The sequence below is a fragment of the Sphaerodactylus townsendi genome, linkage group LG03, assembly GCF_021028975.2.
Source record: "Sphaerodactylus townsendi isolate TG3544 linkage group LG03, MPM_Stown_v2.3, whole genome shotgun sequence".
NCBI lineage: Eukaryota > Metazoa > Chordata > Lepidosauria > Squamata > Sphaerodactylidae > Sphaerodactylus > Sphaerodactylus townsendi.
Genome location: NC_059427.1, coordinates 173,662,557 through 173,674,598, shown reverse-complemented (window position 1 = coordinate 173,674,598; position 12,042 = coordinate 173,662,557). Strand labels below are relative to the sequence as shown.

Below are 12,042 nucleotides of genomic sequence, written 5' to 3'. Positions count from 1 at the left end.
CAGGTCCTCTAGTGGATTCCATAGCTTCGCCATGTCCAGCCAACCCGGTGGAATGGCACCAGAAGGAAACCAACCCGGGATCCCAGAGATGGAGCTGGATCTCCTGGAAGATCTGCCCCGCTGCCCCGACGGAACTACCACCAGCCAGAACGGGCTTTGAGGGACCCAGATGACTTGGGGAGATGTCAAGGCAACGACTGCCGAAATGAGAGTTGTTGTAACAGCAGGCATGCCTCTATACACTCATAGGGTCCCTTAAGGCTGCCATCTTTGGCGTATCATCACTGCAAACTCCGGGTGAAGTCACCATCGCCTGCCTGTTTGTTGCTCTCTGCGTGGTGACGCTTTGTCACCCCTTTGGAGATCAACCAAGTCAACATCTGGGAGCTGCTCATGGCCATGCTAACGCCTTCATCCTTTTGCCTGGGCCAGTATCTCGGAGTGGGGGAAGCCTGCTAAGCTTCCGCCTACTCCCCTGTCTGCAAAGCCTTCCTGGGAGATTTCTGGAAGAGTCCTGCCTGAGCTCTTTCTGCTATGAACGCTTGCCTATCCGTATTCCATGAGCTCGCACTGGGGCCCATTGTCCAAACCCTCCCCGCCGGGCTTCTCTCATCACCCAAACCGTCAGCCAATCACTTAGGTCCAACACTTGGCGCTCAGTATGGTTAGCGATGAAGTGGACAGGGAGACTGCCCGTTTCAGTCACCTGCTCAGCCAACTGGAACTGCACGCATGTTGAGGAAGACATTCCCCCCATATATGGGAACATCCTCCCTCCCCTAGCTAGCTGGTTCTGGACTTATGGGAGAGAACCTTCAACTACATTCCGGCTTCGCCTTTCTGCCTTGAGACTCTTTGTTGCCTTAGCCGTCCTTTAATACTATCGCCCTGCACTCAGGCTCCACCTCTAGGAGCCTGGCAAGCGCATGGCCGCTGGGCCTGCTTTTCCTCGACCTCTACCTGCCGATGACGCCACGCAGTCAGCTTCTTCAGAAGCGGGCTTGCAGTATATGTTTCCTCGGCGACCTCTCCTGGTGGGAGTCCCCCGACTACGGCCACCTAGGTCGCCTTAAGACTATTGGCCGGCTGGCCTCGCGTACCTTCATGTAAGTCCATTAATGCCCACCTCCACCGCTCTCTGGATGCCCCTGGCCTCCGAAAGCAACAAGTAAGAACTTCATTGCCGACACTTTAGATAATCGTGCTGCTATTGGATTATTTGTTATTACTATACCACCACAGGTTGTGGTAGAATGCATGTACATAATATAAAGTTATGTGAACTTTAATCTCTCTCTGATAATTCCCATTCTGATTCATACATGAAAGTTCCTAAGAGTGGAGTTACAAGATGTTTGGCATCTAATCTGAGCCATAATAGAAGTGTTGCCACATTCGGTGGTGGTCAGCCAACTTTGGAGCTCGGCTGTCGGGGGGGGATAAGTTAGTTGGTACTATTAGTACAATTCTTCATTGGATTTGATTGTGCCATGTTTTGTTGTTGGATCTTGCATTGTTGTTTGGTGCTGTACTCTACTTTTGCTCCCTGTAACATTTTGTAAGAAACCCTTCGACTTTCCCTCTACGCCTCGCCGCTAGGGAACCAGGTCCTCATGTTGCAACTTTTAAACAACTCAGCCAGCTTGGCAAGCAAGTCCCTGGGGAGAGGCGGTAGCATCCTCTAAATTGCCAGCTCCAGTATCTCTAATTCAAGGCTTCCTTCCTAAAATAGGCAGAAATGTGGGAGATGTAGGGGTGAGCCCATGAACCTGGTGGAACTGTAGGATGCCAGGCGTAATGCCGGTGCTCGACTGCCATGGCTCTCCAAGGTATACAGCCTCCCAACCCCCGCCTCCCCATGAGTCACGCGTCAGACAGAACTGCCTGACTCAAGGGTCACTCAGGTGTCCCATACATACAGGCGACAAAAGGGCTCACCCTGCCCCTAGGTGAAGATTTCAGACCCAGACACGGATGCTTCCTCCAAGACGTAAGCAGCCCGGCGAGATCATGCATCACATGATGATCTCCCCGCTCTCCGCACCTCCCCGCTCTCTCCTGCCTCGCCCGGACTTTAGCACGCCCCTTTACATCACCAATGAAACACTAATAAAAGGTGTGAGGGGCGAGCGCACAGCAGAGTTGCCAGGATCACGGGATCCCGCACTTCCTGCTTGCTGGCTCTCTCCACCAGATGAAATCTCCGCGTGTCGTCTCTTCCCTGGGACCTCGTGGGTACGACTACACTAGAAGAAGCAGATATTCTCTCCACCCCACTTACAGCATGAAGTTTTCAATGGAGACCAGGAGGCACCCAATAGGAATTTAAAAAATCTATCATGGCCTCTTTTTCTATCAGATTGTGACGTCAGAAGGATAGCAACCTTATGTTGATACTGTAGGAGTCAGGCATTTTCCTTAACAACCATAGAGCGAACTGGAGAGTTTGGATTTATACCCCACTTTTCTCCACCGTAAGGAGTCTCAAAGCAGCTTACCCCTTCCGCTCCCCACACTTTGTGAGATCGGTGGGGCGAACAGAGCTCTGAGCAAACTGTGACTGGCCCAAGGTCACCCAGCAGGTTTCATGTGTGGGAGCAGGGAAACAAATCCAGTTCACCAGATAAAGAGTCCGCTGCTCAGGTGGAGGAGTGGGGAATCAAACCTGGTTCTCCGGATTGGAGCCTGCTGCTCTCAACCACTGCACCAAACTGGCTCTCACATGATTGAGAAAGATCGCCCATGTATAAACCTTTACTGCACAGGGGTCAAACTCACAGCCCTCCAGATGTTATGGACTACAGTTCCCATCATCCCCTGCCAGCATGATGCTGTAGTCCATAACATTTGGAGGGCCGCAAGTTTGACACCTATGCTTTACTGGACCTAATTACAGAAGTGCCATGACTCTAAGCAAAAAACGAACCGTTCATGCAGATGTTCAATCCGTACCTGTGTCAGGGAAGAAGCTGTTAGCCAGCTGCTGCTGCTGCTGCTGCTGCTGCTGCTGAATCACAAGCTGCTGTGGCTTCAGCCCCATGATCTGTTGCTGCGGCGGCGGCGGCGGCGGCGGCGGCTGGACCCCAGTCATGGGCTTCTGAGCCATGACCTGTTGCTGGTTCTGTTGAGCATGTGTTGCTTGGATGCCGTGCTGGGTGGTAAGCATGTGGGCCTGGTTTTGAGCCACTCCCATATGCGGGGCTAGGACCTGGCTTTGCTGAGGACCGGCCAAACGCTGCTGCGGCGGCGGTTGCTGCTGCATCATTTGCTGGTTGCCCACCATTGCTTGCTGCCTGGCCACCATGCCTAACTGAAGCTGCTGCTGCTGCTGCTGCTGCTGCTGCTGCTGCTGCTGGGCGTTCACCAGCTGCCCGTCGTGAGGCTGGCTCAGGGGAGCAGAGTGAGTTAACATGGCGTGGGGCTGGAGGTGCTGGGGGGGCCCCGGGACTTGGGCAGACATCTGCTGCTTCTTTTGCAGCTCCTTCTTCTCATGTTCCAGCAGGTCTTCAATCAGGAGAGGCAGCTCGCTGGCCACCAACGAGCTTTCCATCTTATCCAGGTCGTCCGCCGGAGAGTGCTGCTGGGTATTTGCCAGGCTCAGGGGACCTCCGTCCAGCTCAAACTTTTCCATGACTGAATTGTTTGCGTTAGTTATCTGGCCGGGAGTAAGCGGTGGGCGGCTTGGGAGGCCGTACAGGACCTTCTCCGACATGGAGGTATGGCTGTTGCTCTGGAACTGGGCCATGCTGAGACGTATTCCAGGCCCCCCAGCTCCGGGGCTCATGAGGTTCTGGCCGGGTTTGATGTTCACTGCTAAGGTGGCGGCCATTTTTTCAGCTGCCTCGGATTTGACAGGGAGCTTCTCTGAGGCGCCAGTATTAAACTGACAAGCAGACGGTTTCATGCAGCCCTCCTCGATTTTGGGCTTAATATCCGCTGGCAGGCCAACCAGCTTGGTGTCCAGCATGTCACTGTGGGTCTTCAATGTTGACAGGATGGGTGGCGGTACTCCTGCAGAGGAAGAGCAGGGGACACTGAGGAGGTTCAGTCCCTCCTTAGCTTTGGGCACACCATCTCTGGGTAACAATTCTGCCTTCGGTTCCCCTGACTTGCCAGCATTAGCGGAAGGATTGTCCTTGAGGTAGGGTCCAATAGGGGGCTCCTTCTTCATAAGGGCCTCACGTTCAGCCTTCTCGTTGGCCGATTCCACCAGACGCAGATGCTCATTGAAGATGTCCTTCTTGTCCCCAGTGTCCAACTCTGGATCTGTGTAGGCCAACAAGTCAAATTCGTCACCGTTCAGCAGGTCGTCAAGATGGGGGTCATTGGTTTCCAGATTGTCCAGGTTGCCCAGATCATCATCGCCCTTGGCGACATCAGGGTCTAGACTCAAGTTTGCCAAGTCATCGTCATCCTCCAGATCTTTGTGGGTATCAAAGTCGTCGTCTAAATCTGGCTCCACCGGAACTTCGCAGGGTATCTGCCTACTGGCCAAACTTAACTGGTTCTTGCCAGCAGCAGAAGGTGTGTCTATGGCAGTTGGTGCAACGGGCACCTCTTTGGGGCCAGATGAAGAGAGTGGACGGGGTGGGACGTGTTGCATTTCCAAGTTACCAGGGGGCAGAATCAACTGGGACACGGCCTTGACGTGAGGGTGATGGCTGTTGCTCATCTCTGCCCCCTGAGGGGAGGATGCAATGGAGATTGACATTTTGGGGGCTTGTAGGCCTTGAGTTCCCAGGACAGGGGCTTGCATGGGCATAATAGGGCTTTTCAAAGCCTGGTTGGTGCTGTCATTCCCAGGCAGGAAGAATCTGGGTCGAGCTTGGGCATTCTGCTGGACAAAGGCAGGGCCTGCTCCACTTCCGCCCACTCCTTTCTGGATATTGTGTCTTAGCTCGATGAACTGGGCTCCCAGAGCGCTGGTTGAAGCCTGAAGCTGGTCTACAGGACCTACCAAACGTGGGGCGAGGCCACCCAGAGCCTGACGGCTCAAGTCTTGGGTGGGTGGCTGCGGGAAGCGTGAAGGGGTCGGGAGACGCATGGACACTGCTTGCTGCTGCTGCTGCCGCCACATCTGCTGCTGTGGTGATGGGGCTTGGAAGACGCCACGAGGGTAAAATGGTTGCGCAGCTACCACTGATGGCCTAGAAGAACAGAGAAAAAGGATTGCCAGGGTCAGGAAACAAAGAACGGCTTCTCCGAAAGCTCCACGCTGCATTCCACAGGCTGTGGCAGAACAAAAAAGAACACCCCCAGAGATAACCGATAAGGCAAAAATCTCTTGTGAAAACCTTCTCAGAGCACTCTACATACCACAGTGCTCTTCAGACTCAAGGGCAAAGTTCTCTGCGCTTAGTTCTGCATGGCTAGTCACACACACACACACACACACACACACACACATTATAAGAAGCCTGCATTTCTCCAAAAGTCAAGATTATACAGACTCACAGCGGGTGATTCCACACACTTACAAAGGCAGAGAGAGAAAAGCAACCCTCATCCAACCAAAATAGTAAATAGCTTCATAGGCGATACACATACATATAGTGTTCATTTGATTTTAAGGACAATAGGTGGTTAAAGTAATCCTGTCCCTTTTATAGAAGACTTTGGAGACTAGCCCCTGGTCACCTAAATGGAAATTTCTCATCTTGTAAAACAATACTGTCTCGGGCTTCAGATATGCCAGTGTCATTCTGAACCTTCTTCAGCACTGGATGGGGGCTGAGACTCCTCAGTGAGCCCCCTCCCCAATCCCAGTTTTGAACTATCAGCAACTTTTCTTGGGCTTAATCCGAAACAACTTTCCTTTCTTGTTGCCGAGGCCATATGGCACCCTTCCTCAGTATGTTGATGTTCCATCCTCTTCTACATCCAACAAAACCTATTAGCCCTGAATTAAATAAAATTGTTATTAATCGAATTAATTATTCGAATAATTAATAGAATAAATTGTTTAATGATGATGATGACGATGACAATGACAATGATGATAAAAACTCAGAGCCAGAAAAAAGAGGATACTTGAAGCAGATGTACGAATTACTGAGCAAACACTGGCAGATCAGAGGCGATTCATCATGCAGAATAAAGTGTTTACAGAGATAGAACTGGAAGAAGTCCAGAAAAATTGTGAAAAGAAAGCAACTGTAACATCAGAAGAAAGAACAGTACATACTCCAGAAACAACAGGGTAGAGATCATAATAGAACTGCTAGATGAAAACACCAGCACAGGGAAGAAAATAATAGTACAGCCACCAGAGAAAGTCCCCATGACAGAAAAAACTGACAAAAAGACAAAAAGAACTAAGGGAAAAGATCATCCAGTATGGACAATCAAATGAGGAAAGACAACGGCTGCCAGCATTGAAAATGGTGCCCAAAAAAGACCTGGCAACCCTAACGAGGGATGTAAGCATGGCATTGATGACAATTGAAACAACATCCATCAAACAAACTCATCAGCTCATGTACAGTACGGCACTAGTGGTCACAAGAGAACTGGGCATTGAAATACCTAAACCCAGGATAAATCAACCATCAAAACCAAAGTGGAAAATTAGACTGGAACAGAAGATCAGAAAACTAAGATCAGATGCCAGTAACCTAAAAAATATGAAAGAACAAAGATTAAAGAATGGCAAGATCATGAAAGAATTAATTAGAAGGTACTGGCTAGACACTAGAACAATTGAAGAAGCACTGGAGATCACCAAACAACAAATAACAGCCACAGCAAGAAAAATTGAAAGATATGAAGCAAGAAACATCCAGTACAGACAAAATCAGCAATTTCGTTTAGACCAAAGGCATTTCTACCAAAGCCTCAACACAAAGATCAATGTTGAAAGCAAAAAACCAGAGAAAAATGCAACACTTCCGTTTTGGAAAGATCTGGGGAAAACTAGAAAGATTACAACAGTAAGGGGCAGTGGATAAAAGATTTTGAGAAAGATGTTGGCCAAAAACAAATGCAAGAGCTGGAAATAACAACTGATATGATAACAAATCGAAGCAAGAAAAATTGGACAGCACCAGGACATGATCAATTGCATGGCTTCTGGCTCAAATACCTAACCAGTTTGCACCCGGCAATGGCCAAGCAGTTCAATGAAGCCATGCAAAATGGTGAAATCGATCAATGGCTAACAACTGGGAAGACATACTTGGGAAGACATACTTGATCCAGCCAAAGGAGCAACACCTGGAAACTACAGGCCAATAACATGTTTACCCACGATGCTCAAACAGCTCACTGGCATAATAGCAGATAACATCATGGACTACTTGGAAGCAAATAGCATCCTGCCAGTGGAGTAAAAAGGGAATAAAAGAAGGAGCAGGGGCACAAAAGATCAACTCCTGATTGATAAAATGATAATGGAGAACTGCAAGAATCGAAGAACGAATTTGGTTATGGTCTGGATCGATTACAAGAAGGCATTTGACTCACTGCCCCATAGTTGGATCATGAAACAATTGGCATCAGCAAAAACATTCGAGTATTCACTGAAAAAGCGATGAGACAGTGGAAAACTGAACTGACAGTCGGAAATGAAAACTTTGGAACAGTCAACATTAAGCGAGAAATTTCCCAAGGTGATTCACTATCACCTTTACTGTTTATCATTGCCATGATCCCACTAACAGTAATTTTAAAGAAAACAAAGTTGGGCTATCAAATGGCCAAAGACTCAGAAAAAATCTCACATTTGCTGTACATTGATGATTTGAAGCTGTATGGGAAATCAGACACAGAAATCCAGTCACTAGTAAACACAGTCCGAATATTCAGCACAGACAATTCGATGGAGTTTGGCCTGGAAAAGTGCGCTACTGTGGCAGGTTGCCAATGAGGGGCAAAGATCACCCGAGAGTGATGGGATTGTAAATGCCTGTTGATGGCCAACTCCATCAAAGTGTGCGCAGAACCAAGGAGGCAGCTTTTATCAATACTCTGGGCATTTAGCAGCTGGATAACATCAAGCATGGGTAAGTGAAGCACTGCTGTCAGGCTTAGCGAAAAGTATTGACCCAGAGGGTCAGGAAAATTTTGAAATCTAGAATTACCAATGGCCCGGGAATACCACTCAAGGCCATCAACACCTGGAGCCATACCCGGTTACATCCATGGTACACTGTTGGAGGGGAATCCATCAACTTCTGGACACAGGCTGAGCTTGGAAAGCACTGGATAGAAAAAACTTGGAAGCTTATGACAATGTACAATGTCTTACACCCGACGCTGGTGATACTGATAGATTAGGCAACCTTCCCAGGAGATCTGGAGCGCAGGGGCTTACTGCAAAGTACAACAGCAAACTGTGGAAGAGGTGAGAAGCACGATCACTGGCTGGATTATGTGGAAGGAAAGTCAAGAACAGGCATTGGTTGAAGTGAAGAAATCAGACATTTGCTGCAAAACCCAGGAAAAACCAAACAAGGAGAATACAGAAGAAAAAATGTGATTAAAATGAGGACTGAAAGCTGACACAACAAAGTACTGCACGGCCAATTTCTGGAGAAAATCAAAGACAAGATGGATAACGAAAAGACCTGGCTGTGGTTAACAACTGGAACTCTGAAAAAGGAAACTGAATCCCTGATTTTAGCCGCCCAAGAGTAAGCCATTAGAACAAATTCGATCAAGGCCAAAAATTCGAAAAAAAAATCCTCAGCTGATGCAAAATGCAGATTGTGCAAAGAAGCTGATGAAACTGTAACTCTCATGTCCTCAGCTGCTGCAAAAGATTGCCCAGACTGAGGAATTACAAACAGAGACACAACTCAGTGGCCAAGATGATCCACTGGAATTTATGCAAGAATTACAACATAACAGCAGCTAAGAACTGGGTAGGAACATTTGTCCAGGAGAAAGCGTAATGGAAAATGAGAAGGTCAAGATCCTGTGGGACTCTTCGAATCCGTAAACGGACAAAGTGTTGAAAGTTCACAATACACCAGACATCTCTCACACCGTTGATCAGGAGGACAAGAAAGTGACTACATCATCGACATAGCAGTCCCCGGTGACAGCAGGGCTGCACTTCTGAAAAAAGAACACGTAGAATGGTCACTAGGATACCCGCTGACATCTTGAAAAGTCGAAGCTTCAGTGATCTATTCATGGCACAAACCAGCTGAGGTCATCCCAGCGGTAATCGGCATGCTGGGCGCCATCCCGAAAACACTAGGGCAGCACTTGAAACATCTTTGAATTGACAAAATTAACATCTGTCAAATTCAGAAGGCAACCCTGCTGGGATCCGCACGAATACTACACCGATACATTACAACTTCCCAGGCCTCTGGGTGAGGCTCGAATTGTAATGAAGGCCAACAACCAGCTAAAGATCTGGGAGCTGTGAAATCTACAATAATAATAATAATAATAATAATAATAATAATAATAATAATAATAATAATAATAATAATAATAATAATAATAATAATAAATTTATTTATTTCAATTTTTATACCGCCCCATCCCCGAAGGGCTCTGGGCGGTGTACAGTATAATAACCATCATGTATAAAATAAAACAACTAAAACAATTAAAAGCAGCGATAATAAACCCTCCATGACCCAATCAAGTTTCACGGTTGAGTTTAGTAGCCCATAGGCCATACACTACAAATAATTGTGAGAATTAAAAACCACAATAAAACAGAAGTTTGCCACATCAACAACAGCTTTGGGCTGCTTGGAAGTCCTCTCGATTTTTGAATGTCGGGGTGGCTGGGCACTTTAGTAGCCAGTTTCTGAGAAATCTCTCTCTGGCTTTGGGCAGAAGAAGAAAATATGAGACAACTAATCAAATACTGCCAGAGGGCAGCTGCAAAAGCCCCGATTCAAAGGTGTCTTGAGGAAACGGCCCTTTATCTGGGGTGTTGGCAGTGCATTAAAATGTGTGATCATGCGTGACTGCCTCACTTTAAGAACTGTCAGCTTACGGAAATAGAGAGGGCAGTCAAATTGAGTTTGGTATTTAATTCCAAATGAAGCGGAGCACGTTTCCTCCTAGCATCTTTTGGCAGGAAGTTCCAGTCCTGTTTAAACGGTTTTCTTACTGTATTGTCGAAGGCTTCCATGGCTGGAATCACTAGGATGTTGTGGGTTTTCCGGGTTGTATGGCCGTGTTCCAGTAGTATTTTCTCCAGATGTTTCGCCTGCATTGGTGGCTGCCGCAGATGCAGGCAAAACGTCAGGAGAAAATACTACTGGAACACGGCCATACAACCTGGAAAACCCACAACATTCTAGTTTTCTTTCTGTTGGATTGCTCAGTTAATCCATGGCCTTGCCCTACTCTCTCCGCCCCCTTCCTGTCGTATCCCAACGCATCTCCCCATTTGTGAAACATGGTCTCCCAACTCTTCTACTTCAGGCACTCTGAGATCTCTTGCTCACGTAAACTATTCTGCTCGTTCCCCTTCACTGCTGTCAATCCCCATTTCACTGTGCATGAAACTACCTCCCAGAACTTTTACACAGCACTACCTCTCTTTTGTCCAGGTGTCAAGTGCCTTCTGAAAGCTCTGTTTTGGCAATGCCCTCATCTTGGCCCCTTTGTTCCTATCCCCACATGAGTTCATATACCTGCATTTACCCCTTATTACCATTATACCCTTATTGTCTCCTTTTTCTTTCTGCTGCGCTCTCCCTTTCTCTGCTGCTTTCCTTTCTTCTCTTCCCTGCCATTAAAATGTACCTTATAAGCTCCTCAAGAAAAAGGACTAGCTTCTTCTGAGGTACTGATGGCACTTTAAGCCAGCGTAGTGTAGTGGTTAAGAGACTCTAATCCAGAGATCCAGGTCTGGTTCCCCCATCCTCCATTTGACCCACTGATTCTAATCTTGGGGAAACCGAATTTGTTCTCCAATTCCTCCACATGAAGGCTGATGGGTGACCCTGGACTAGTCACAGTTCTCTCAGAACTCTCTCAGCCCCACCTACCTCACAAAGTGTCCATCATGGGCAGAGGAAGGGAAAAGCAGTTTGTAAGCTGCCTTGAGACTCCTTACAGTTCAGAAAAGTGGGGTATAAATCCAAACTCTTCGCCCTCTTCTTCATAAAACAATATAACACCACAATTTTGAAAAAATGGCTCATCTCCTGTGATCTCTTTCCAAGGAAGGAGTGCCACTTTGGTCAGACAATTTTCAACATGCACTGCAGCACCCCACCTCAGCGCCCCCGCCCCCTTTCCATGGTGTTCCTTACGGTCCTCTGACTCCTTATTAGGGCAGTGATGGCAAACCTTTTCGAGACCGAGTGCCCAAACTGCAACTCAAAATCCACTTCTTTGTCGCGAAGTGCCAACACAGCAATTTAACCTGAATAATATGCTATAACCATGTGAGATGTTAAAGTACATTAATGCTGATACTCTTTCTAAGTTGCAATTTAAAAAAACCCTCTAAGTTGCAATAAAGAAAAACTGATGATGATGCCTGAGTTTCACATCAAATACTGTGCGCCAGGGATCTCCAAACTTGTTGAGCCTGTAGGCACCTTTGGAATTTCCACACAGGGGCCCTTTTTGCACACACCATTTAAAATGTTTTTCAGGCAGGAAACAAAATGCTTCCTCTGTGGAGTTCCACACTGTTTTTCCCCTCTTTGGTTCCAAAAACATTCCCAACTGTGATGAGTTCTTCTCTTAAGGTCACTTATTATATTCTCCTACAGAGGAAGTTCAAAGGGAAAATGAAAGGAAAACTGCTAAACATTCAATAGAAAGTTCAAAACTACCTCTCATAGTCATAAGAACATAAAAAAGAGTGCAGCACTCTGCTACTCACAGTGGCCCACCAGGTGCCTTTGGGAGCTCACATGCAGGGTGTGAAAACAATGGCCTTCTGCTGCTGCTGCTCCCGAGCACCTGGTCTGCTAAGGCATTTGCAATCTGAGATCAAGGAGGATCAAGATTGGTAGCCATAGATCGACTTCTCCTCCATAAATCTGTCCAAGCCCTTTTTAAAGCTATCCAGGTTAGTGGCCATTGCCACCTCCTGTAGCAGCATATTCCAAA

The 12,042-nt window shown here is 47.4% G+C and overlaps 1 protein-coding gene across 1 annotated transcript in view; it reads right to left on the bottom strand.

The window, feature by feature from the left end:
- Positions 1-12,042, bottom strand: part of KMT2D (lysine methyltransferase 2D) — a 182,646-nt gene that overhangs the window by 64,797 nt on the left and 105,807 nt on the right. Inside the window, 1 exon segment of the mRNA XM_048487610.1 lies at positions 2,953-5,147. Within this exon segment, the coding sequence (XP_048343567.1) occupies positions 2,953-5,147 (2,195 nt within the window).